Consider the following 27,569-nt stretch of genomic DNA (forward strand, 5'->3'; position numbering starts at 1 on the left):
GGTTGTCCAGCGTTTCTCACCCTGTTCTCCAGCTTGGCCTCGGCCCGTTGGTTGGCCTTGATCTTGTCCCAAGTGTCCTTCCATTTCTCTGGTGGCAGCCCCAACTCAGCCTCCAGACTCTGCAGGTCCTAGGACAGAATACACAGAGCAAGTCAGATTCATGTATGAGAATTTATACAACAAGTTAGGGTTATACAGTATACAGCAGTATACCGATGGTACGTAATGTGTAAGTAATCTCCACTAACTTGCAGCAGTTTGGTGATGGCGTCGGGTACCACTCGGCTGCGGCTGTCGTAGCAGGGCCAGACGATGTGTCGCTGTGATTTGGGGGTGGTGGTGTCTGGTTTGTCAGGCACCTCCTCAGCCAGCCTCTCCTGCCGGCCCCTCTGCACCAGCTCCCAGTCGTAAGACGGGCCCTCAGACAGCGTCTCCTCTGTGTAGAAGTCCCACACCTTCAGGTTGGAGATGAAGCTGTACGGCCGCAGCACCTGGGGACCACATGAATTAATTTTTGTTACCACAAAATGTACATGTAATTAAAAGTAATAATTCTAACTTCAAGATCGGCTAGTAAATCTTAGGTCAAGTCTAAGATCGTAAAACCAAACCTCCACTTGATTAAAAATGTGTGATAGCCACTTGGATTTTCAGTGAACTTCACCACCAGGGGGCAGTCTAATGTAACCCAGTTGTGTTCCAGGCTCACTCACCTCCTCATCCTCTGGTGAGAACATGTAGTTGAAGAAGATAGGTGTTTTCTTGTTGAGCCGGTCAATGTAATCCCACACTGATTTACACACCTGCGGGTTCTTCCTCTCCCCCTTCTCCTCGTACAGAACCCCTTAACACAGACAGAAGATTCATCAACTCACTGAACCCAATCACTCACCTGGCATATAAGTCACACTCACATACCCAAACGTGTACTGAAATAACCTACTTCTAAGAATTCAGATAGTATCTATGGGGTCTGGAGTTTCTCCTAACCATGTAACCTGAATCTGGAGGCCATCTGATAAGGTAAAACTCCTGCCCTTATGCGTAGAACGGATAAAATGCTCACCGAGCTCAATACGTTCGTAGTCCGAATCGAGTAGGAAGGTTCTGAAGCGGTTGGACACGTAGTGGTAGGCCAGGAACTTCAGGTAGTACTGACTGAACTCAAACTCCATGGGGAACTGCAGGTGGATCTGAAGGGGGACAGGATTTAAGGTAACACGTCAGTTGCCCTTCCTGTGTTTACTGCTCAACTTCTTGATCAAACATTCACTGGCCCTTCCTCAATTGGATTTGCGCACTCCTGCGTCCTCTCTCGCCTCCTTTAGAAAAAGGTCAAAGGTCACCGAGGAGAAACTGCGAGGAGAAATTGAAATTAAGACTCTCCTCTCCACTCACGCGTCATCTGCGAATTACGTGATATAACAAACGATAGCTAGTTGTGAAAGAAGTAGCATATTGTTTTTAAACGTGTATATACTTTTCTCCTCCGAAAAGACAAAAGCTGATTCAATCGGGGTGTGGCAGATTTCAGAACTCTTCCGCAAAGAACTCAGGTAGGATGCATTTGGAAAGTATTCCTACCCCTGGACTTTTCCCAGATTTTGTTTACAGCCTTCTTCTAAAATGGATTAAATAATTTTTCAATCTACACACAATACCCTATAACTACAAAGTAAAAACAGGTTAAGACATTTTTGCAAATGTATGAAAAATAAAAAACTGAAATACCACATTTACATAAGTATTCAGTCCCTTTACTCAGTACTATGTTTAAGCACCGTTGGCTGCGATTACAGGCTTGAGTCTTCTTGGGTATGACACTACAAGCTTGGCACACCTGTATTTGGGGAGTTTCTTCCATACTTCTCTGCAGATCCTCTCAAGCTGTCAGGTTGGACGGTGAGAATCACTGCACAGCTATTTTCAGGTCTCTCCAGAGATGTTCGATTGGGTTCAAGTCCGAGCTCTGGCTGGGCCACTCAAGGACATTGAGAGGCCTGGCCCGAAGCCACTCCTGCATTGTCTTGGCTATCTGCTTAGGGTTGTTGTCCTGTTGGAATGTGAACCTTGGCCCCACTCTGAGGTCCTGAGCGCTCTGGAGCAGGTTTTTATGAAGGATCTCTGTACTTGCGCCGTTCATCTTTCCCTCAATCCGGACTAGTCTTCCTTTCCCTGCTGCTGAAAAACATCCCCACAGCATGGGTGGCAGCAACACCGAGGGGATGGTGCCAGGTTTCCTTCAGACGTGACTCTTGGCATTCAGGCCAAAGAGTTCAATCTTGGATTCATCAGACCAGAGAATCTTGCTTCTCATGGTCTGAAAGTCCTCTAGGTGCCTTTTGGCAACGAAAAGCTGGCTGTCATGTGCCTTTTACGGAGGAGTGGCTTCCATTTCGGCCACTCTACCATAAAGGCCTGTGGAGTGCTGCAGAGATGGTTGTCCTTCTGGAAGATTCTCCCATCTCCACAGAGGAACTCTGGAGCTCTGTCAGAGTGACCATTGGGTTCTTGGTCACCTCCCTGACCAAGGCCCTTCTCCCCCAATTTCTCAGTGCGGCCAGCTCTAGGAAGGGTCTTGGTGGTTCCAAACTTCATGCATTTAAGAATAATGGAGGCCACTGTGTTCTTGGGGATCTTCAATGCTGCAGAAATGTTTTGGTACCCTTCCCCAGATCTGTGCCTCGACACAATCCTGTCTCTGAGCTCCACGGACAATTCCTTCGACCTCATGGCTTGGTTTTTGCTCTGACATGCACGGTCAACTGTGGGACCTTATATAGACAGATGTGTTCCAAATTATGTCCAATCAATTGAATTGACCACAGGTGGACTCAAATCAAGTTGTAGAAACATCTCAAGGATGATCAATGAAAACAGGATGCACCTGAGCTCAATTTCAAGGGCCTGATTCCTTTCCCACCCCCCACCATACTAAAAAGAGCGTTCACGTAGCAGGGTTGACCTTCAAATTAATCGTCTTTAGAAATGACTATCAAAGCAACAAAAGTAACTAGTGTTTTACAATGATATTGTGATTGAGTGGGTAAAAAGCTTCCTTACAAGTCGGAGGACGCACAAAATGTATTGATTTTTCCATTTGGTCAATATTCAAGGACACTTCATTTAATATAATAGGATTTTAAAATTCAATATTTGTGTACAATTTCTACTTAAAATATCAAAGGGACGCAAAAGGCACTCATTGTGGGAACGACAACCCATATAACACTGAGTGTACAAAATATTAGGAACACCTGCCCTTTCCATGACTGACCAGGTGAAAGCTACGATCCCTTATTAGTGTCACCTGTTAAATTGATGCTGTTCTGAGTGCAAACCGTCAAGCAGCTCAATATTAGGAAGGTGTTCCTAATGTTTTGTACACGCAGTGTATGTCCCTGTGTAACAGGGGGTTAAATAGAGCAAGCCATTGTGAAGCTGGGATCATAAATACAGACAGGACTATTGAAACCCTCTGCCAGAGACGCATCACACATGCGAGTCCACATCACTGGCCGGGAAAAAAAGAAAGAAATTCACTGTCACACTCAGGTAAACACACGCACATGTTTACTCAGACACACAGATGCACACCTATACAGATAAATAGCAGAATCCAGATGATATGGGTAAAGTAGCTGACATGTAAACACCCAGTTAGACAAACACACACACACTTTACTGTCACACCTGCAACCATAAAACCCACCCCCACACATACATACCTGGTGCACGCAGTCGAGAAACTGCAGGAACACAGGTGTGAAGCCGCTGCTCTGGCTGGCCAGGGTCTGGGCGCCGCGATGACTGAACCTGTGGCCAAACGACAGCCACTCCTTCTCCACCAGCAAGCGGAAGCCATCGAAGGTCCGGTAGTACGGGTCTGACAGAAGCTGGACCAGAGACACCACCTAGAGAGAGACCAAGAATCGGTGTGACAGTCAGATAGACAGGATGATCGTAATTTATAGGTTACCTAAACAGCGGAGTGAGGAGACAGATCGGTAGCACAGGCAGAGACGATATATCACATGTATGTACAAGTTGACCTACATTAGCTGTGAGAGGTGTGTTTGCATTGTGAGTATGTTTAGTGAGTACGTGTGTTATACCTGAGTAGTGACGTCCCAGCCGTCCTCCAAGCTGACCATGACTGACGAGCCCGTGTCTAACAACTCTACCACCAGGACAGACACCTGCAGAACTCTGTGGAGCTGGACACACACATCATGATTAGCACACTTAAATCATACACACATTACCTTATGCAGGCAGAGTCAGGATAAACATACAAAAATCAAATGCATCCATAGGTCTCTCTATTGCACAATACATACACTTTTACAGCTGCACACGCTAACAAACATACACACACTGTATGAATGAGAGCATTACCAGGCACATCCATTCGGACTCTTCCAGGCAGCGGTGGAAGGTCATGCTGGGTTCAGAGGTGGCTGAGCTGGGAACACAGGCCTTAATCAGCTTCTTAAAGCTGTTCTTCACCTGACGCACATCACACACCTCGATGGGCACCACCTCCCACTGCTGGAACGAGTCCTGCTTCCCACCCTGATGATATGGGACAAACAGGGGTCAAGGTTTGTCCTGAAGACAAACAATGTATATGAAACGCTTCAGTCTGGTTTTAGACCCCATCATAGCACTGAGACTGCACTTGTGAAGGTGGTAAATGACCTTTTAATGGCGTCAGACCGAGGCTCTGCATCTGTCCTTGTGCTACTAGACCTTAGTGTTGCTTTTGATAACATCGATTACCACATTCTTTTGGAGAGATTGGAAACCCAAATTGGTCTAAACGGACAAGTTCTGGCCTGGTTTAGATCTTTTCTGTCGGAAAGATATCAGTTTGTCTCTGTGGATGGTTTGTCCTCTGACAAATCAACTGTTCCTCAAGGTACCGTTTTAGGACCACTATTGTTTTCACTATATATTTTACCTCTTGGTGATGTCATTCGGAAACATAATGTTAACTTTCACTGCTATGCGGATGACACACAGCTGTACATTTAGATGAAAAACGGTGAAGCCCCAAAATTGCCCTCCCTGGAAGACTGTTTCAGACATAAGGAAGTGGATGGCTGCAAATATCCTACTTTTAAACTCGGACAAAACAGAGATGCTTGTTCTATGTCCCAAGAAACAAAGAGATCTTCTGGACCTCGGCTTTACTCTGGACCCTGATCTCTCTTTTGACTAACATATCAAGACTGTTTCAAGGACAGCTTTTTTCCATCTACGTAACATTGCAAATCTCAGAAACTTTCTGTCCAAAAATTATGCAGAAAAATGTATCCATGCTTTTGTCACTTCTAGGTTAGACAACTGCAATGCTCTACTTTCCGGCTACCCGGATAAAGCACTAAATAAACTTCAGTTAGTGCTAAACTAGGCTGCTAGAATCTTGACTAAAACCAAAAAAATTTATCAGTGCTAGCCTCTCTACACTGGCTTCCTGTTAAGGCAAGGGCTGATTTCAAGGTTTACTGCTAACCTACAAAGCATTACATGGGCTTGCTCCAACCCATCTTTCCAATTTGGTCCTGCCGTACATACCTACACGTACGCTACGGTCACAAGACGCAGGCCTCCTTACTGTCCCTAGAATTTCTAAGCAAACAGCTGGAGGCAGAGCTTTCTCCTATAGAGCTCCATTTTTATGGAATGGTCTGCCTACCCATGTGAGAGAGACAGACTCGGTCTCAACCTTTAAGTCTTTATTGAAGACTCATCTCTTCAGTAGGTCCTATGATTGAGTGTAGTCTGGCCCAGGAGTGTGATGGTGAACGTAAAGGCTCTGGAGCAACGAACTGCCCTTGTTCTCTCCCTACCTCTCTCCCTCACCTCAGCCCTCGGACCTGAGCCCTAGGACCTGAGCCCTAGGACCATGCCTCAGGACTACCTGGCCTGATGACTCCTTGCTGTCACCAGTCCACCTGGCCGTGCTGCTGCTCCAGTTTCAACTGTTCTGCCTTCAGCTATGGAATCCTGTCCTGTTCACCGGACGTGCTACCTGTCCCAGACCTGCTGTTTTCAACTCTCTAGAGACAGCAGGCACAGTAGAGATACTCTGAATGATCGGCTATCAAAAGCCAACTGATATTTACTCCTGAGGTGCTGACCTGTTGCACCCTCGACAACCACTGTGATTATTATTATTATTATTTGACCCTGCTGGTCATCTATGAACATTTGAACATCTTGGCCATGTTATAATCTCCACCCGGCACAGCCAGAAGAGGACTGGCCACCCCTCATAGCCTGGTTCCTCTCTAGGTTTCTTCCTAGGTTCTGGTCTTTCTAGGGAGTTTTTCCTAGCCACCGTGCTTCTACACCTGCATTGCTTGCTGTTTGGGGTTTTAGGCTGGGTTTCTATACAGCAATTTGAGATATAAGAAGGACTTTATAAATACATTTGATTGATTGATTGAAGGTTCAATGACACTAAGACCTCCAAAGACTTCTGGGATATTGAGTCAATCAATATTAAATAAGTAGACAGTAGTATTGTGTATTGGCAGTTACTTTGAGCTGTGTCTTATCTCCGATGATGTAGAGGTAGGCCCTCTGCTGTCTGAGGAACAGGGCCTCGCTGGGGCCCCCGTTGGGCTGAGGAGACTCCTTACTGGACAGCCTGTTCCCCACTTCTGGGTTGTAGGCACTCAGACGCCCACTACCCCGGATACTGCCCCACTTCCCTAGAGCACACACATACAAGCAAGAGGTTTTAGAGGGGGTTAACACACACACACACACACACAGGGAGCGGTTTTAGAGAGGGTTATCACACACACACACACACACACACACACACACACAGGGAGAGGTTTTAGAGGGGGTTATCACACACACACAGGGAGAGGTTTTAGAGGGGGTTATCACACACACATACAGTGTGCACTCTCCATGTTTGCCATTACTAAACACACACAAGCCATTTATGCAGTGGCAGATACATTCATTGTACTCTATACCACTAGACTAACTGAAAGCCATGCTGAAAAAAAAGTACCACGGTATGAATAATTGAACAACTATAATAAGATTGATCTATGTTGCTAAATAGGCTATATGTAAAAATGATGCTCCAAACCAAACAGCGCTGGGAAAACATGAGTCATCAGACCACTCACAGCACAGAGTAGTAATCAAACACAGAACAGAAACATGGACAAACAGGACGATCTGCAGCAGTGTGTGTAGAGTCGACAGCCCACTAGAAAAGCATGCAAACAGATGCCTAAAAAGAAGAAGAGAATCTCCCTAACAAAGAGATTGGACAACAAAACGTTAGTCCTGAGAGCGAGAGAGACACACTAGGACATCACAGGGAAAGAGGGACCGACGGGCGGGGACGCCAGCCAACGCAGACAGACTGACGTAACTGTTAAGAGTCCTGATTGGTTAGATTGGGGAAACCGGGGGTCGGTGCATACTGTACCTCCAGGGGGGTTTCTGGCCTTGCCTGAAACTCTGGGCTGAGAAAGGGAGATGACTCTCGCCCTTTGACCCAGAGCTGAGGTCAAATGACACAGAGATAATGCCCATTAACCAACACCATAGACCACAGGGGGAAAAGGTTTCACACAGCTATACACAAGCCCAAATATGGATACACTATGGAGATTGGTTATTATTAAGGTAACAACCACCATTCCTCTTTTGGGTTAGTTCCAGTGAATGTTCCTTGGTAGGTAATTGTAGGGCGAGCCACAATACAAACCCAAACCAAACCTAGAAATATAAGGCATTCCTTGCAAAGGAAGTTTCTACAAACTAATTGATGCAAGTAACGCAACCACATACACCCACACAAACACAGTAAAACCACAATCTCACCTCCGCGGCTGAAAGTTCCAGGTACGTCCTCCTTGCCTCCCATCACCTGTTTCATCAGAGCTCCGATCTTAGGCTGTCTCAGCTTATCTGACGAGTCTGGAGATAGACACAAGCAAAGGGTCACAAACTCTGGCTTATGAGAGAGTGTATGAAATAAAATGATTCAGATTGTGTTTATGGCTACTGGACAATGAAAACAGTTTGGGAAAAAAAGAGAACATTTGGCTACTTGTTTCATTGGCATATGGAAGTCTTTAGAAAATAAATGCCTCCACGTTTATAGAAACAGATTTTGTCTCTGCTACATTGAAGCAAGGTAAGACGTGCCACATAATATGAAGTAAAACGTTAAGGTTTCACACAATTAAGTATACATGTTTTCAAAATGTATTCCATCTCCAGCTCACATTCTAAAGTGGTGTGTGACCTGCTGAATCATGCCTACTGTTGCCTAAGCACTTGAATGGTGCTTCAATTACCTGTTGAGAAATATAGTAGCTTTTTTTAATGGTGACTTTTTTTAACATGCGATCGCATTTAGAATTGTTGTGCAATGATTGGGCTTATAAAAGCACATTTCACACCAGCAGCAACAGGAGCTGTAGCAGCAGCTCTGGCACTATTTTACAGACCCCCCCCCCCAAAAAAAGTGTGTGTGATAAATAAGAATCATATCGACTAACGAAAATAAACACAAGACAATTTAATTCCACTAAATTATGCAAATTAAACAAAAGACCGATAAGCATGACCGGTCAAATGTATTTCCATCGACTGGTATTTCCAGCAATGAATTGGCTAAAAAGCGTTATTTTGAAATGGGATTATGTTATTTCTTGGGGGACAATTGGCCGGTGTCAATTCTATTAGATTTTCATTTAAAAAAATTGGGCCAAAAGCCAGATTTTAGCAGGCTAACAGAAACGCTGGTGTCTGTGTGTGTCTTACCTGAGGTGCTCATGTGAGTGGAGGTGAAGCCGCCGAGTGTGTTCCTGCCACTGGGCTCACAGTAGGAGGGCATGGAGCTGATGATCGCCTGCATGTACTTCTCCTGCTCCAGGCTGGTCGAGTCGGCCTGGGAGGGGCCTGGGGAAGGATCCCAACTGTCAATCACCACTGGTTTTTGCAGATTTGCATGCTGGGTATAAAATGCTGAAGACTAAAAAATGATGCTCAAGCTGTAAGGGGCATGAGCTGTGCATTGTGCATTTCTATGCATCTAAAGTGTTGGTTTATTTGCTCATTGTTTCTGATGAGTTGAGACTTTCTGGATCACATTCTTATACTTTCATATAACATTGCTACTGATATAGCTGGCTTTGGAGTGGTTTGGCGTGTTTTATTATTCCTAAACAAAGCCCAACATCCCCAGTCATTCCCTTAAAACACCATCTAACTAACTTTTAGTTTGTGTCGTACCGGCGCTGGGGGCATTGGGGGACTTGAAGAAGCCCACCACTCCCTTAGCATGGAGGCCTGCAGAGCGCAGCAGCACAGCCTTGGTACGAGAGTTCCTCCAGCACACCACAGGGAAACGGTTCTGTCTGTAACAGCGGGAGATGCGCTGGATGGTGGAGTCTGGAATGCTCTGGGGCACGATCAACAGGCCGGGGTAACTGGTAACAAACAAGAGAGAGAGCGAGAGAGAGCGAGAGAGCAGAGGGAGTTAGGGTTGAGATGACATTCTGTTCACGTCACTGCAGGATGTCATGACCACAAGATAATGTCATGTGTTAAAATATAGTTTGCTCATTGGCCCACTCTGCATATCAAGTCACATCAAAGTAACATGACTGAATGTTTATTTATATAAATGTTAAGATCAAACGTGTACTTGAATCAAGACGGCATTCAACCTGAATGCAGTGCTTTGAGACTAAACTCAGGAAGTTACTTGAAACATGGTCCATGTATGGTTTGACCATAAACCTACCATGCGATTGATATCTGCTAAAAATGAAGAGTGTCGAAGTGGCGTGTTTTTAGGGAGTCCCACATGATATTTGACCGTGAACCCGTCGTAAAAACATATTCTATCTGCGGTTGGACCGTGAACTTACCTCCTGCAGACGGTGTACATGCGGTTGACGGTGGAGATGCGGAAGGGCTCGTTCTTGGAGCGCGTCAGGCTGTTACTGAGCGTGCCCAGTCCTAGCCGCTGGTAGTCACGGCAACAGGCACGCTCCACCACGTTGCTCATGGTCTGTCTGTCCGAGGAGCGGATGGTGGAAGACAGGGTGAGGGAGCCCTGGTCCAACTCCTCTGAGACTGTAGCAGACACACAGACAGTCAGAGACAGCGTACACTGGCCTACTACCTACGATCAAACACTGTAGAGACCATTCAACAGCAACTCAAGACTTTTACATAAGACGTGTATTTATGTCAACGGGAGTACGTGGATCTTAAGTCAAAATGCCGCCCTAAACCTTGACGTTGCTGCTTGAGTTGTCAACACCATGTCCTACCGGAGATCTCATCCTCGTCCAGCTCTGACTGCAGGCTGCTCCTGTTCTCCCAGGTGGGAGGTGAGTACTTCTTCCGGGTCACATACTGTCGACCGATCGTCCTCTTGGCACTCTTCACCAGGTTTTTGGAAAGCGTTCTTAGGAAGGGTGAAGGGTGGAGGGGTGAGGAAGTGAGGGGGAAGAGAGAGAAAGGGGTTCACAACATAGTTAACTTCAATTAAAGCAAAACTTAATGACGTCTACTTCCTGGGTCATATTCATTTGGGCACACCATAGCAAAACACTTTGCAACGGAAAATTAAAACAAGTGTTTCTTATTGAACAAGTTTCGATTGTACCTCCCTGTTTTGGCCCGTTTGCTTCCATTTCATGTCAAGTGAATACAACCCTGGTTATAAATTTAAAAGTACAAAAGCTGGTACTTAGAAGTTTAAATAACCGGTCAATTAAATCCAAGGCACATCCCTAATGCAGACTCGGCGGTAGTCGGTATGCATAATTAAAGCTAATGAATGCATTAAAAGACTGCTAGTTGAGCTTGCTCACTGCTGCAGGGGGGTTGGGCCCGCATTGTCGTGAGGTTAATATCAGTGAATGAATGGAGTCTTTTAGTGGCGTGACGACTCGGGGAGGAGATGGAAACACCAGGGACAAACACGGAGGAGCCATCACTGTTTCCACTGCTGCATTATTCAACAGATAGAAGCCAGCTCTCAGAGCTCATGCTCTTTTCATACCCCACATGAGAGAGAAAAAAGGAAGGAGTGATGGGGGGGGGGGGGGGATACACACAGACAGAGTGAGAGAGGGAGAAGTGGAGAGAGTGGGGGATGATAAAGCAAAAGGGAACTCTGGGGGTCTGGCAGTGACAGTGGACAGAATAGAGTGTAGGATGTGAAGTTGCATTCCTCTCTACTGACCCTGCATGAAATAAGTCAGTGTGCAGCGAGCAGAACTAGACAGTCTGCATGCTATATGGCCCATTGGTGGTTACACAAGAACAAGGTTTCACACCCACTGAAGCACTTACACTCGCTAGCAAAAAGTCTATAAATCCTGTTTTTATTAATACATCACACCAAACACTGACTTTAAATCAGAGACCGTCAGATATATTCTTTAAACTGTCAGGACGGCTATGAAATGTAGGGCAATAATGTGGACTACTATATCTCCAGAGGCTGCTGCTTGGGGCAGGCCGTATATTCAGCTCACATTACAGTGCCGGGGTGTCATCCGTGACCCACATCCTTTAGTGAGTAAGCATTTTTTAAATGGATGTTCTGTACTTGAGGTGGAGGATGTGAGAGGTGTGAAACGTCTTACAGATTTACACTTTCTCATTACTCTGCTAACTGACAATAAAACTGGAGCAGTACTGACGTTTTATACAACGCGGATGTGTGTTGAAATGCGTTTGGCGTGTGTATGCTCTTCCTGTTTCCTTTTAGTGTTGTTTTGGTTCTTGTGGTTGACGTGAGTGTATGTTATATCGGTCTGGTCTTACTTTATTGACTGGTTCTTGTCCTTGGTCTTGTGTTCGACCAACGTCTTGCCACTCTGGCCCACGGTGAAGGCGAAGGTTCCCTGGACGTGCTGTGGGTAGCGGAGCTTGTGCATGTGCTTCCGGAACACCTCGGCCAGGTCCGACGCCACCTCCTCATCAAACGCTATCTTCAGCAGCTACAGGAGGAGGAGGGCGATATTAGGAGGAGTGTCAGAAAAACACAAATTAATGAGTGTTCTGTCAAATTTTAAATGGAGAGCATTACGATGCAGAATGAGAGTGTGTGGAGGGAGGAGAAGCTATGAAGGCCTAGGGGCCTGGTGTTTAGGCAGTAGGGTGATGGATATGAGGGTGGCAGGACGGAGGGTAGAGGTGTACCTGGAAAGTGCAGGAGCGTAGCTGCAGACCCTCCTGTATGAACTGGTCCATGGACAGACTGACAGAGATCCTCTTCTCCTTAGTCAGGGAGGCGATGGGGAACGACCGAGTCACCACCTGCTCACCCACTGCACAACAACACTCAGGGTTAGAGAGAAAGTGTGTGTGTATTAACGCGCGTGCATGTTTGTGTTTTCAACACCTTCTTACCCAGCGGGTCGTTGGGCGTGCCCTTGAAGATGAGGCGGTAGGTGGTGAGGAAGATGGCCCCCTCGGCAGGGAGGAGGGCTGGACCTCCCAAGGCCCCCGTGGCCTCCTCCCGGCCGTCTGAGATCAGGTGCACCCGCATGCCGTCCATCACCAGCTCCTCTCCCGCCAGAAGAATGGGCCTCAGAAGCTTGGGCTGCAGCACAGAGAGAGGGAGGAGTGAAGGAGAGAAAAGGAAAGGAGGAAGAGATTGAACAAGAAGAGAGAGGGAGGGCAGAGGAAGATAAGGAAGAGGTAGATGTGGGGTAAAGAAACGAGAAGAGTTGATAATTGATGGAAGGAGAAGAGTAAGCAGATTGAGTAGAGGGACAAGGTAGGTAAGGATGGGGGGGAGGCAGTTGCTAGTGCTTTATGTCCAACAGAACTCAAATATATAAGCCATCCTTACATTGGTGGTTCTATATTTCAAACCAAATTCACCACAACAAATGGCACACGTCAATCCAGATCGCATGCTGAAGCACAAATGTATCACACGACAGACAGTTGAAAACGGATATATCAAAATGGAGACATTTGATTGCAATTTGTTATTTTTGTTAATGTTACATAACATAAACGGTTTGCCTAAATCTCAATTGGCTGGTGGGATCTTGGCAAAGACATCCCTGATGCTCAACAAGTTGGATATGAAACTATTCAAATCTCTTAAGACTAGTATAATATAAACTGCAATTTTGAGTGGTTTAGGGTTTTCCGCTTCAAAAGAGGTAACATGTTTACAACCATTTGTATATTTTCTCACAAAATCATCTCACAGCATTCTTGGATGTATAGAGAGGTATTCAAAGTATGAAGAGCGGCAGGTCCAGTTTCTGTTAAAGACCAATAGAACATCTGGCTCAGAGCATGACATAATTTCCTGTGCCCAGCGATGCTGGAGAGGCCTATGCTGGGGCAACTACACCAAACAGAGCAGCTCAACTCATAATAGAACATTTGTTAAGGCACTCGTTTTGTAACCCATTTCATAATCTGTTGTGCAACACCTAATGCCCTAGGTCCAGCTCATTGGGAGAGGATTTAACTGGAATTCATATGACATGAATGCTCATGCAGGGAGAAAAAAAATAGCGCATTCTGGGAGGTGGGATCAGGTCAAATTATAAGATGGGATAAACACAGAAAACGCACAAAAGGTGAGATCCAATTGGACTGATATCTGATACAGGGCATCCCTGAGCTCTTGGTTAATGCATATGCTAGGGCAATGCTTAGATGCCATTAACACAACAGACATGCCGATGATGCCGTGCCAAGCTACTATCCCTCTCCAACTGCTGGCAGAAAACTCCACAGAACAACCAGAGCAAACTGCACCCTTCTGTCTGAAGGCACAAGAGTCAGTGACGCAGGTGGTAGTCAAACAGGTCACTGAGAACTACAACCCCCAGCATGCACTGCTCGGGCTGTAGTCATCTTTCAGGTCCACATTCAGTAGGCACCAACGGGAGAAAATGTACTGAAACAGGAAATCCACGTTCTTGTTCGTATTGGACAAAGTTAGGTAGTACCTCGTTTTCAAAACATTTTCTCCCATTTTAGTTCCAAATGAATGAGACCCCGGCTTCTGAGGTGGGAACTACATCAACCCAGCATGCACGGCTCAGGCGTAGTAGTGTGAGTCACACATGGTGCTGTCGCTGGGACAGACGTACCTGCCGTGTGCGTGGCACTGTGACACTGAGCAGGGATTGGTGGAGAGGGGGTTGAGCGGGGCTGGCCTGTGGCGGGGATCTGCGTGGCTTTTTTCCAGCGTAATGTAAAATAAGGAATTGGTTACCTTTTGGATCGGTGGCAGTCGCTTACTCTCCCTGTGGACTGCATCCAGCGTCTCGATGTGCATCTGAACGATGTCTGTGGAACAACACAGGAGGGAGAGAGAGAAACTGATTAAAACTCTCCCCTAACACACAATTTGAACTCTAGAAAACCTGAGTCATATTCATTAGGGAACACAGTAGCAAAGCGCTTTGCAAAGGAAAACTAAAACAAGTGTTTCTTATTAGACAAGTGCTGTGTATTCCATTTAGTGCTTAATGAATACAACCCTGATCTGTCAAGGAAAGTTCACAACATGAGCACCGAAAACACAAAATGGAGATTCCTACCTGGTATCATGGTGTGTAGTGCCTTAAGGTGCTCGTTGGTCACCCCACTCTCGTTACACACTTTGTCTACGAAGCGGTTGATAAATCGCACCACAGAGTTGGCCACGTCAGAGCTCTCAGCGTCCTCAAAGCCGCTCTCTGTGTCGTAGCTCTCCGCCATGCTGCCAGCAATGCTAAATAAAAACAACAAAGGCATCTTAGGAACAACCATTATGTGCTTGAACTTCAAAGTTAAAGTCGTATCGCTTGGCATAAGTTTGTTGCTGGTTCCACTGTAAGATGTAAGATGTTACAACACTGCCCACCATTTGACAAGCTGTTTTTAACATGTCTGTTAGTGATGAAGCTGTTGGGTGTGTTTGTCTGTCTGTTGTCGAGTGTGTTTTGTGTGTGTGTGTGCGTCCCCCACCTGTTGGTGTACCTGTTGGTGACGTAGCTGTTGCTAACACTCTCCACATCCCCTATCCCGGACCTGTTGAGCAGGCGGTTCTTGCTGGTGTCCAGGGGCAGCAGCAGGTAGGACATGCGGTTGGCGTAGTGGATGGCCTGGCTGAACACCGTGCTCTCCTCTTTCTGCACGCGCTCACTCTGCTGCTCCTTGCTGAGCGTGGGCCACAGCCTGCTCTGCTCTGACGCCAGCTCCAGAGCGCCCAGCAGCTCCTGACCTCCCGCTGCTGGACCAGACTCCTGCTGACCGTGAGACTGGGGGGGTGGAAGGGGGAAGATCAAATGGGGTCAATGTAAGGATGTACTCCAAGGATTAAGTACTATTATCAAAGAAAAGGCCTCGGTTATGTTTTTATTGCTGTGTTTGATGCTAATATACAGGAGCGTTAGTTTAAACAAGGTCCTGCTTGTTGTGTAATTGTAGGGTCCGTTCTTACAGCGATGGACTGCTCCCCCCCGTCTGCCTCCAGATACAGGGCTCTGATGTGGTTCTGGACATCACTGTAGAACATGGCCTCCCAGAACTGCATGTTAGTCCACACCATGTGCTCCTGCACACAGCTGTAGGCAAACTGGGTGATGCCCGCGCCTAGTTTCTGCCAGACACAAACACACAAGGCCACACAGAAGCTTTAGAAACAGACCACTTTAAAAGATACGAGGACAATGATGTTTCTTTTGTGTTGAATAAGGATTGCTTGTTTTTGTGACTTACTCTGCAGAAGGCCGTGACCAGGGGAAGGAGGATGGCTGCAATACCGTGTTCATCCATGTGGGAGCAGTCCTGAGTAGGAGAATAGAGGTCAACATCGCCATACAATGTCAGTCATGCAAACGCCACCGATTAGGATCCATTATTCAGTGTATGATCTTATGAAAATATAAAGGCCTCCATCGCAGTGTAAAAATAGGTAGCATTGCAGTGTTTTGAAAAAGTCCCAATGAGTTAAAGTTAAAGCCGTTCTATGTACTGAACCCGACTGTGTGCTGCGGTCTACAATAGAACTTTGTGTATAAGAGAGAGACATTTTTGTGGTGTAGGCATGTACCTGTAAGGTGCAGTTCATCATGCGGACGATGTAGTCAAACTGCTGGTCGTCCAGCACAGCTCGGTTCTGCAGAACGTGCTGGTTGAGCTCCTGGGTCAGACACACCCTGGCCGCCCGGCCCTTCAGCGCCCGCAGTACTGCTGGCATCAGCTGGGGGGGGGGGGGGGGGGGGGGGGACAGCAGACACAGGACAACAATATTAGGAGATGGCAACTTTAGGAAGATATTTATGGTTAGGTGTCATGTGCAGGAACTTCATTTTGCTTTTATAAAAATGTTTGTGTTTTCAAAAGATGAAAAGTCACTAGACTTTCATGTAGGTCAAACTTCTAAACTAGCTATGAATTAGAGGTCGACCGATTATGATTTTTCATCGCCGATACCGATTATTGGAGGACCCAAAAAAAGGCAGATTCCGATTGAATCAGACGTTTTTTATATATATATTTGTAATAATGACAATTACAACAATACTGAATGAACACTTATTTTTAACTTAATATAATACATAAATAAAATCTATTTAGTCTCAAATAAATAATGAAATATGTTCAATTTGGTTTAAATAATGTAAAAACAAAGAGTTGGAGAAGAAAGTAAAAGCACAATATGTGCCATGTAAAAAAGCTCATGTTTAAGTTCCTTGCTCAGAACATGAGAACATATGAAAGCTGGTTCCTTTTAACATGAGTCTTCAATATTTCCAGGTTAGAAGATTAGGTTGTAGTTATTATAGGACTATTTCTCTCTATAGAGTATTTGTATTTCATATACCTTTGACAATTGGATGTTCTAATAGGTACTTTAGTAATGCCAGCCTAATCTCGGGAGTTGATAGGCTTAAACAGCGCAATGCTTGAAGCATTGCGAAGAGCTGCTGGCGAACGCAGTAAAGTGCTATTTGAATGAATGTTGCTGCCTACCACTAGACTTAATTATGGATCATTAATATGGTCGAATCCAGAAACTATCATCTCGAAAACAAGACATTTATTCTTTCAGTGAAATACGGAACCGTTACGTATTTTATCTAAAGGGTGGCATCTAAAAGTCTAAATATTGCTGTTACATTGCACAACCTTCAATGTTATGTCATAATTACTTAAAATTCTGTCAAATTAGTTCGCAACGAGCCAGGCGCCCCAAACTGTAGCATATACCCTGACTCTGCATTAAATGAACGCAAGAGAAGTGACAATTTCCATAGTTTAATATTGCCTGCTAACATTAATTTATTTTAATTAAATATGCAGGTTTAAAAAAATATATACTTCTGTGTATTGATTTTAAGGGGCATTTATGTTTATGGTTAGGTACATTCGTGCAACGATTGGGCTTTTTTTCGCAAATTCGCTTTTGTGCAAATCATCCCCCGTTTGGCGAAGTAGGCTATGATTCAATGATAAATGAACAGGAACCGCATCGATTATATGCAACGCAGGACAAGCTAGATAAACTAGTAATATCATCAACCGTGTGCAGTTAACTAGTGATTTTGTTAAGATTGATTGTTTTTTATAAGATATGTTTAATGCTAGCTAGCACCTTACCTTGGCTCCTTGCTGCACTCGCATAACAGGTAGTCAGCCTGCCACGCAGTCTCCTCGTGTAGTGCAATGTAATCGGCCATGATCGGTGTCCAAAAATGCAGATTACCGATTGTTATGAAAACTTGAAATCGGCCCTAATTAATCGGCCTTTCCAATTAATCAGTCGACCTCTACTATGAATCAGCTATAAATTGTTAACAGTTTCAAACAACTTTTATCATTCTAAAATGGCCGAGCATGGAGATGCTGTTGTGGCCTTGTCTCTCACCTTCTTGGCCTCCAGCATCTTGTTGTCAAATATGTAGGTAATGCAGTTCCTGACCACCTCCAGCCTGCGAGCGCTGTTAGCCAGGACATGACCATGCCTGTCCACAATGTCTCCTGGAGGAACACCACGAATCAGCGATTATTACATCACACTCAGTAGTCTACACTGAAGCTCCACTGAATCCAGCTCAATTAAACCGATGCTGAGAGATGGATGGGTCACACAGAGGTCGTCCTAACACAGTGGACTGTCTGGTGGACTGTCGGGTGGACTGGAGGACTGTCGGGTGGACTGGAAGACTGTCGGGTGGATTGTTGGGTGAACCCGACACACTCATCAGTCTACAATGAACCTCCACTGAATCCAGCTCAATTAAACCCATGCTGAGAGATAGATGGGTCACATAGAGGTCATCCTAACACAGTGGACTGTCTGGAGGCTTGTCGGGTGGCCTGTATCAGCCTCTTTACACCAGACATCAAGCCAATCCATCAGACACAATCTCATGTTGGCATCTCTGCTAACTTCTAACCCACAACCCAATAGGAATGTCTGCATCAGTCTTTCAACCGTCCATTCACTCCACTACTTAATCGCACCATCTCATGCCTATTTTATTATTTACTTAACCTTTATTTAACCAGGTAGGCAAGTTAAGGCCAAGATAAAGCAAAGCAGTTCGACACATACAACGACACAGAGTTACACATGGAGTAAAACAAACATACAGTCAATAATACAGTAGAAACAAGTCTACATACGATGTGAACAAATGAGGTGAGATAAGGAAGGCAAAAAAAGGCCATGGCGGCAAAGTAAATACAATATAGCAAGTAAAACGCTGGAATGGTAGATTTGCAATGGAAGAATGTGCAAAGTAGAAATAAAAATAATGGGGTGCAAAGGAGCAAAATAAATAAAATAAATAAAATAAATAAAATAAATAAAATAAATAAAATAAAATAAATACAGTAGGGAAAGAGGTAGTTGTTTGGGCTAAATTATAGGTGGGCTATGTGCAGGTGCAGTAATCTGTGAGCTGCTCTGACAGCTGGTGCTTAAAGCTAGTGAGGGAGATGTGTTTCCAGTTTCAGAGATTTTTGTAGTACGTTCCAGTCATTGGCAGTAGAGAACTGGAAGGAGAGGCAGCCAAAGAAGGAATTGGTTTTGGGGGTGACCAGAGAGATATACCTGCTGGAGCGCGTGCTACAGGTGGGTGATGCTATGGCGACCAGCGAGCTGAGGTAAGGGGGGACTTTACCTAGCAGGGTCTTGTAGATGACATGGAGCCAGTGGGTTTGGCGATGAGTATGAAGCGAGGGCCAGCCAACGAGAGTGTACAGGTCGCAATGGTGGGTAGTATATGGGGCTTTGGTGACAAAACGGATGGCACTGTGATAGACTGCATCCAATTTGTTGAGTAGGGTATCGGAGGCTATTTTGTAAATGACATCGCCAAAGTCGAGGATTGGTAGGATGGTCAGTTTTACAAGGGTATGTTTGGCAGCATGAGTGAAGGATGGTTTGTTGCTAAATAGGAAGCCAATTCTAGATTTAACTTTGGATTGGAGATGTTTGATGTGGGTCTGGAAGGAGAGTTTACAGTCTAACCAGACACCTAGGTATTTGTAGTTGTCCACATATTCTAAGTCAGAGCCGTCCAGAGTAGTGATGTTGGACAGGCGGGCAGGTGCAGGCAGCGATCGGTTGAAGAGCATGCATTTAGTTTTACTTGTATTTAAGAGCAATTGGAGGCCACGGAAGGAGAGTCTGCCGATGAGGATGTGGTGATTGACAGAGTCGAAAGCCTTGGCCAGATCAATGAATACGGCTGCACAGTAATGTTTCTTATCGATGGCGGTTAAGATATCGTTTAGGACCTTGAGCGTGGCTGAGGTGCACCCATGACCAGCTCTGAAACCAGATTGCATAGCAGAGAGGGAATGGTGAGATTCTAAATGGTCGGTAATCTGTTTGTTGACTTGGCTTTCGAAGACCTTAGAAAGGCAGGGTAGGATAGATATAAGTCTGTAGCAGTTTGGGTCAAGAGTGCTCCACCCCCCAGCCCACACTATCCCTTCCACTCAGTCTTTCCCACCCAGCCTGGCACACTCACCCAGTGGGGGTCCGGAGGGCACCATGCCATTGAGCTCGGCCTTGACCATGGGCGGGGCGGTCTTGAGCTTGGCGGCGGCGTGGTCGATGAAGAGCTGGACTGTGACGTCGTCCAGCGGAGGGAAGATGGCCAAGTTCTTGGGGTCATTGTGACCAGGGCTCTCAGCTGGCCGCTGCACCTTATGCATGGCCACAACAGGGTATGGGTTCTCCTGATGGGGGGAGAATAAAAAGTGAGCGACCATAAAGTTGTAGGGGGAGAAAGGGCAAAGAAAAGAGGTAAGTGGTCGCCTGTTATTTTAGTTACTACATTTACATACAGATGGAGGATCTTAATTTGACCTTAATTGTCACAGCAACATGATTTGAACGCTTAGTCCATAATGTTACTTCATCGGTGGTTAGGCTATTAGCTGGCCAAAAATAGGCTACATGAAAAATGCAATAGGACTATTCCATGTCAGCATGGCCCAAAAATAGTTTTGGTATCTCAGATTGTTCATATAAACTTTATTGGGAGGAAGGATGGTTGATACTCTTTGTACATTGTAACAAACCATTTTGAGAAAATAATAAAAGTGAACATTTCAGTCCCTTTTTAGACCTGTAAATGCCTCCCCTGTAAGACCCAATGATCCGTGAACTGTATATGATACAGAATACCTCTTGGTGTCATTATACTCCTTATAGTGTTCTCTAAAATATGGAATATTGATACTTTCTGAAATACAATTTTACACATTAATTCATTCAACATTTTTAGACATCGTTTAAAAAATGAGGCACTGAACAAATTTCAGGTCTGCTGAGTGCAAACGTTGTGTAAATTCTGTGCAACTTCTGGTGCGCGTTTACTGAGAACACTGAGGCTGTACCGGCTTTAAGTTACCGTTTTAACAGTGGCCAAGTAAGCTTCTGTGGCTATTTGATCATATGTAAGCCTATCATCAGAGTTGTCTACCATTAAAAAAAATATGGAAAAAAATGCATCCCATAACATTTTAACATGGAAATAGCTGTTCTATCATTCAGCCAACAATAGCAGCTAATGTGTGGTGTTCAACATAGGCCTAAATTCCATGAGACTTGTGAAAACCATGAGGGAAAAAAAAGATGTAGGGATTTCCATTAACCTGTTTATGCACTTGTCCTTCAGACAAGGAGGTGTATGAAAATGTCGTGTTTGATACAAAATAAAATGTATTATTATTCCCATACCATTATTACACAGAATAAGACAAATTATGCTACCCTCTGCCTTAGCTAATTCAAGCCTGTCTCAAAATACAACACTGCCCCTTTAAGACAGGAAAAAAAGCTCTTCACCTGACTTGCTTTTCAAAGATGGCTAGAAATGCACACATTATGTGCTCTTGTCGGAAGCAACCACTCCCCCATTGCTGACTAGAAATGTGCTAATAACTCACTTAATAACCAAGAATATGAACAAATGTACATACCAGGACACATGCAAAACAAGCATATCTGCACACAATCACTCATGCTGTAAACACAGTCCAGTTAAAAGGGAAAAGCACAGATCCATATATGGCAATGATCTATTTGCATATAGGGATACTGTAGCTCTGATTGGTTATGGCGCACCAGTCTGTGTGTGGAGTATGGGCCTGACTTGTTGATCATGTTAACTAGAAGGGGAAAAGCAGGAAGTTGACTGAAGTTCAATCTCGTGCTTCTCTGTGCGAACTGATATTTCTTCTGCACGCAGTCCCGGGGAGCTGCGCACCTGCGCACGAGCGGAGCATAGAGGGAACATTGTCTACAAGTATATCAAATTTCCAGAGTGGGCTCTCTGCTACTTTTAAAGTTCTGAAACATTTTATGAGCACCACCAACACAATGAATGGGAAAATGAATTCAAAGGGAATTCCCTCTGCTGGTGATTTTCTAAACGTGCAATCCTACATGAGGCTGTGATTGGTTAATGACCTTTAATGACAATTTCTATGTACAAAATTTATCATTTCTTCAAAAGCAGCAGAGAGACTGCACTGGAAACTTGCTGTGTATTGCTTTGGATTATAGTGGACTAAGCCAATCTATTACTTCTATGCCTGAACTTTGAATTTGGTTGGATTACACAATTCCAGTGACTTCTGTGCCCCTAATCATTCTACTCACACAAATGCTCGATATAGGCAGAATACTCAACTCCCACCAATCTGGGGTATGAACAAGGGGAGTATAGTTCCAAACAATGTCTTAAAATAAAATAAATCAAAAAGGATACTTTTGAGATATGAACAGAAGTTTTAATGTTGAATAAATTAGTTTTTTCCCCCTTCAGAATCAAGACATACCCCATATTTTAGAGCACACTGTGAGTATAATGATACCAAGATGTTATCTGTTCCATGTACAGTTCACAGATCATAGAGTCTTACAGGAGGTATGTTTAGGTCTAAAATGGGCCTAAAACAGCTACTACAGCTACTTTTCAAAACAAACTATCTGTGATACCAAAAATATTCATGGGCCATGCTGGCGTGAAAATCGGCCTATACTGTTAAAATAACCACGTTTGTTTGGGTTTTCAGTGAATTTTACATAAATCACGAAGCTCATCAGCATAAATTCTCAGCATCAAAAGGGTGATAAAATCATGTTCCTGCATCTGTAAATAAAATCAATAAACATGTTTCTCATTGGTTTTATGGACAACATACGTTTTTGAAAAGCTGCTCGGCTAGCTCCTTGATATGGTTCATGACTTTGTGAGGACTGCACTCCTCCTGGCGAATACGCTCCACCTGATTGGCTATCAGCTGTCCACAGGAAAAGAAAAACATGAAGTTAGAATGCTTTATCCTTCACATCTTTACCACTGATTGGGAAGGTGTGTGTGTGTGGGGATACTCACGTCATCGAACAGGTCTGTGGGTCTGTAAGGTGGCCCTCTCTCCGATATGAACCCAGCGAACGCCATACCGTCCAAAACCTTCATCAAGAAGTCATCCTCAGTCAGAGCCCTCTGGCCCAGGAACGCAGCCTGGAGGAACACACACACTCTCATCAGGCCTGAGATTCTTGTTCCACTCTTCCTCTCTAAGTGTTACTCAAAACAGACAGTTCGCAGGTCTGTTTAGAGCTAAATGTTTTTCTCCTCCAGGCAGACATTAAAGTGATATATTCCATTGTGTTCATAAAGATCGTAGTTAGTTGCAGGCTTGTATGAACACAATGTAATATATCACCTTAGGAATAAAGTTGAGAGATATAGAAGGTGATGTGTACCTTATGGAAGCGGATGACTGGTTCAGGGTGGATCCGGATGATGTGCAAACACCAGCGATAGCCATGGAACAGCTGGCCGAACAGCCACAGAAACACCGCCCGGATCTCCTTATCCTGCAACACACAGACAGGGAATTATAACATACTGATGGGAAAGTATGGGACAGCTGGACAGTAAGCCTGGGAAAGCTCAGAAATCCAGAGACCTTGCTGCAGCATTGCCCCAAACAAAGGGACAGAGACTTTCTCACATTTACATTTGAGTCATTTAGCAGACGTTCTTATCCAGAGCGACTTACACTTAGTGAGTGCAATTTTATTCATACTTTTTCCAAACACATCTTCCACCGAGGATAGAAGGGCTCTACATTACCTGGATCTTGAGTGTGGAGGGTTGTGTGGAGGAAGGGGGGAAGGCATGGTCAGCTATCTCCAGCTCTGGGTCCAACACCTACAAACGCAACAAGATGGCAGGAATCACATTACAATAACATGGACAGAAATAGAATCTAACAGTCTTCTCATTACATCCATTCAGTTCATCAATATTATTCAGTACATAAATCCTACAGCAGCTGCTGCTATATTTTGGCTTTCGGACACTGCTTCATCGGGTACCATAAATTACAATATGCGGTCAGAAGCTTTTAAGAAGAGAATTCTAGGAAGCCCCTCTCATAAATGAGACATGTGGCTTCAGACTAAGCAGCAAACACCCATTAACTAAATTAGCTGCAGCATCTCCTATTCACAGTCCTATTTATATTTGGGGATGGTGATGTGAATAAATTCAGCTAATCGCTGAGAGTAGCAGAGTACCTAGATAAGCCCACACCTAACGGTTGCTGCCCAACTATCTCTAGACGCATCACAGCAACAACCTTCACCCACCACCCGCCTCCACACACACACTGCACTCCACCAACCCCCACCACCCACATAACTTTTCCAGATGATTAAACAAATTAATTATCCCTCCAGTTGCAAAAGCTATCGCTTTTCACGCTCGGCAATTATCCTCTCTGTGCTGGTCTGGGTGAAGGTCACTTAGACTCAGGCCTGTTATGTTACGTGAGCCGGCTGGGAGGCGGAGGCTGGGACTGGGGAAATGTGTCCCTCCCTGACAATGTAGGTCAGACCCCATCCAGACTGACAGGGCCATGGATCCTGGGGCTGGCGCCGCACAGACTGACAGTGCACAGACAGACAAATGCAGGGTGAAATGGACCCCACGATCACACACACTCACAATGTGCTTCATTGGTTATGGAAGGAAGCATGTGTGCATACATGTCACATGAACGCAAAGTGTTTTATTGACTCAGGACACAGAGGACTAGCACTTCCAGTGAAATTCTCCCTGCATTATCGGGCTCTGGTCTCATTCCAGCCATGCAGGGTCACCGGGCCAGCACTACAAGTCTCTATGGCCCACACAGGTTAGGACAGAGGGAGACAGGGGGAAGAAAGGAGGAAAGAACAGAGGGAAGAGGGAGAGGCCTGTATATTGTATTGTAGAATGGTCAGGTCCCATCACAGGACTGGTTGTTCTGAGATGGAACAATTTTACAGTCCCTATTACTTACCAGAGCAGGTATTAGCTGGTACCTAGCTCTTTCTACTGTGTTGTTCATCAAACACCAAGGAATGTTTAAACATGGTAATGACGGACAATGGAAAAGTATACCGGTTTAGGAGCAGGTCCTTTTCAATGTACCTCTGACCGAGAGGACACAATAACAGCCTAACCCAGTCTCATTCTCTCTTTAGCCTTTTCTTACTCTACCTCCCTCGCCCCCTCTTCTCCTGTTCAGTCTAGCCGTAACAGATTGGCTAGTAACCGTGCAGATTGAGTATGGCTCATGTTTCATGCCCTCCAGCCAATAGAGATCATAGAGACCGGCCTGATATAAACCCCATTGGTCTCAGAAAGACAGCCTTGGAGAGTTACAAAAGCATAAACACTGTATACTGTCACATGTACTAAGATATAATTCACCACGGACATGTGTCAGAAAACAACCCAAATTGGATATCATTTATAACAGTTAAGAAATGTGCCAAAAAACTAATGAAGTACGCATTTTGAGAAGTCCCGAGCAATGTCTGTTTGGCAATATTCTGAGCAATCTACGCCAAGTCCATATCAAATGTTCCTTCATATTAAAACATACAACTTGACTCTTATCCTGATAAAGAAATGAGGGGAGGAAGACAATTATATCTAGGGAATAATATGTTCCCAAATATTTCTCATGTGGGACTGCATGTCAGATTCTATAATTCATCTTCTCCCTCTGGTTTAACTCTGATAACACAAACACACACTGTTTGGGCTGTGGGAATCAATGCCAATGTCATACAGGCAAACAAAAAACTCCTCTTTTGGCTGCAGATTGTAGTATCATTTCATTCACCGATAATTCTTTATCGGACTACTGTGTATTACAGTAAACTCTGCACATTACAGTAAACTCAGCACACGGCAACTCACACCAATTGTGAAACTAAAAACAGACATATCCTCATGAACAGTTCAAGACTATTGTTTTTATACAGTAGTTGTGACTCATGGGTAATTTCAATATTGTAAAATATGATATTGTTTTATAGGGGTGTGTAATGGTAGTGCCGATCTCTTACAATTAGAATTTAAGATTGTGATCAAAGTAATTTCCCACAAACATATGATTGTATACAATATCAACGAGAATCATTCAATAAATAAATTCTGCCACCATTTGTTTGTTGTAGCTATTGATGGGAAAGCTATGGCATGGCTCGCCTCTACTCCACATAGGAACAAATGCTTAAGCCAGCCGGCAGATACCAACGATAGGCAGGCCCAGTCAGGAAATCAGATTTGTTTTACATAACATGGATCTTATCTGAACAAGAGGAATTTCCAGATTGTGCTGGCAGTGAGAAGCTCGATTACAATAAGGAACTTGATCTTATTTAGAAAAGGAGTTGGTTCAGAAGTAGTAAATCAACATCTCAATGTGATGCTGTGGTTAAACCACTATAGCTGTACATGGTTCAGGGTAATGCATAGTGGGAGTCCCTGTGTTGGGTTAACGTGCTGTACTGGTATTGCTGACTGATGTAGCTGTATGAAGTGAAGGTGTAGAAGTCTGAAGGGTGTTGCGGTGGGGTGTGAGTGTTGTCGTCATGGTAGTTACCATGGAGAGGGCGGTCTGGGTCTGTTGCAAGAGGGGGTCGGGGAGCAGGGAGATGTGGACACACTCCGGGATGGTCACTGTGCCTCCGTCCAGGTCAGCGATGATCACGTCCAACTGTAGAACACCACACACGGACGGCCCAGTCAGTACGATATCTTTGATCTTGTAAGAGATCACTATACTGTAAACTGTAGATGTGGCCAAGTGTGCTGATTGATAACAGTAGTGACTGACAGAGCCAGACACAAACGCTTGTCAACAGCTGTTCATTACAGAACTTTACCTACTGCAGCGGTGAAATGTACCTTTTACCAGGAACATTTTAAGGGGTGAGAAGCGATAACCTCTCACCCCTTACACTCCATGATCAAATCGCTCTACCAGAGCCATGTGACTGTATCGTATACTATATTATACAGACAGGCGGGCTGCTGTTAAAGTCATTACATAACAAAGCATGGCGAGGGACCACATGTAGTTTGACGCACCCTAACCTAGACCTCAGAAACATGACACTATAATGGCTGTCTTTTCATAGACCTAGTCCCAATCTGAAATGTATTTAGTGCCTAGCCCACTACTGCTATTTTACCTGCCTTCATTCTAAAATGTACCTTGTTTTTATTGAATATCCCTTTGTATTATTTTTTTCTCAGAGCTTTGAGATAACCAATGAAAAGCGATATACAAAATAAACGTATTATTAGTATTATTCATCTTAATCATTAGTTTGTCCTTAATAACAAAGGAAACACTTTCAAAGTCATCCAACATTCTACTTAATACAGAATGAATATAATTAATTTACGTGTCAGGTATATTGCGAATGTGCCTTGGCATTGGTTACAAAGACTGTTGTGTTAGTACTGCGAGATATTTAAGCTAAAAGAGGTTTCAGATGGCTAAAACACAGCAGGTCTGGGTTGTTGAGTGAGATTAATTATAGATAAGGAAGGAAGGCCAGAGAACTGACAAACACATATCTAGTAATCAAGATAGTACTACAGGCTGTCAAAGTATGGGGGGGGGGGGAAACACAGAATGAAGACGGTCTTTACTGGCAGATATGCTTTACAAATGCATACACTGACGGAATATATAAACATTAC

At 44.5% G+C, this 27,569-nt stretch overlaps 1 protein-coding gene across 13 annotated transcripts in view; it reads right to left on the minus strand.

The window, feature by feature from the left end:
• Positions 1-27,569, minus strand: part of LOC109896697 (myotubularin-related protein 5-like) — a 76,823-nt gene that overhangs the window by 3,456 nt on the left and 45,798 nt on the right. For 6 of the 13 annotated variants that reach the window (XM_031831701.1, XM_031831698.1, XM_031831695.1 and 3 more), the window contains 30 exons: positions 26,461-26,574; positions 23,652-23,729; positions 23,279-23,392; positions 22,905-23,033; positions 22,711-22,809; positions 20,025-20,235; positions 17,909-18,021; positions 16,091-16,240; positions 15,757-15,825; positions 15,479-15,637; positions 15,004-15,296; positions 14,595-14,767; positions 14,267-14,340; positions 12,427-12,619; positions 12,217-12,344; positions 11,839-12,014; positions 10,332-10,468; positions 9,924-10,131; positions 9,265-9,479; positions 8,812-8,949; positions 7,864-7,959; positions 7,466-7,540; positions 6,550-6,722; positions 4,399-4,575; positions 4,116-4,217; positions 3,729-3,914; positions 1,067-1,193; positions 714-844; positions 249-491; positions 21-128 (listed from right to left, as the gene is read on the minus strand). In XM_031831701.1, the coding sequence (XP_031687561.1) occupies positions 21-128; positions 249-491; positions 714-844; positions 1,067-1,193; positions 3,729-3,914; positions 4,116-4,217; positions 4,399-4,575; positions 6,550-6,722; positions 7,466-7,540; positions 7,864-7,959; positions 8,812-8,949; positions 9,265-9,479; positions 9,924-10,131; positions 10,332-10,468; positions 11,839-12,014; positions 12,217-12,344; positions 12,427-12,619; positions 14,267-14,340; positions 14,595-14,767; positions 15,004-15,296; positions 15,479-15,637; positions 15,757-15,825; positions 16,091-16,240; positions 17,909-18,021; positions 20,025-20,235; positions 22,711-22,809; positions 22,905-23,033; positions 23,279-23,392; positions 23,652-23,729; positions 26,461-26,574 (4,389 nt within the window). The remainder of the gene's footprint in view (positions 1-20; positions 129-248; positions 492-713; positions 845-1,066; positions 1,194-3,728; positions 3,915-4,115; positions 4,218-4,398; positions 4,576-6,549; positions 6,723-7,465; positions 7,541-7,863; positions 7,960-8,811; positions 8,950-9,264; positions 9,480-9,923; positions 10,132-10,331; positions 10,469-11,838; positions 12,015-12,216; positions 12,345-12,426; positions 12,620-14,266; positions 14,341-14,594; positions 14,768-15,003; positions 15,297-15,478; positions 15,638-15,756; positions 15,826-16,090; positions 16,241-17,908; positions 18,022-20,024; positions 20,236-22,710; positions 22,810-22,904; positions 23,034-23,278; positions 23,393-23,651; positions 23,730-26,460; positions 26,575-27,569) is intronic. The other 7 variants (XM_031831703.1, XM_031831696.1, XM_031831692.1 and 4 more) reach the window with 6 other exon arrangements.

This window comes from Oncorhynchus kisutch, linkage group LG9 (genome assembly GCF_002021735.2).
Source record: "Oncorhynchus kisutch isolate 150728-3 linkage group LG9, Okis_V2, whole genome shotgun sequence".
NCBI classification, from domain to species: domain Eukaryota; kingdom Metazoa; phylum Chordata; class Actinopteri; order Salmoniformes; family Salmonidae; genus Oncorhynchus; species Oncorhynchus kisutch.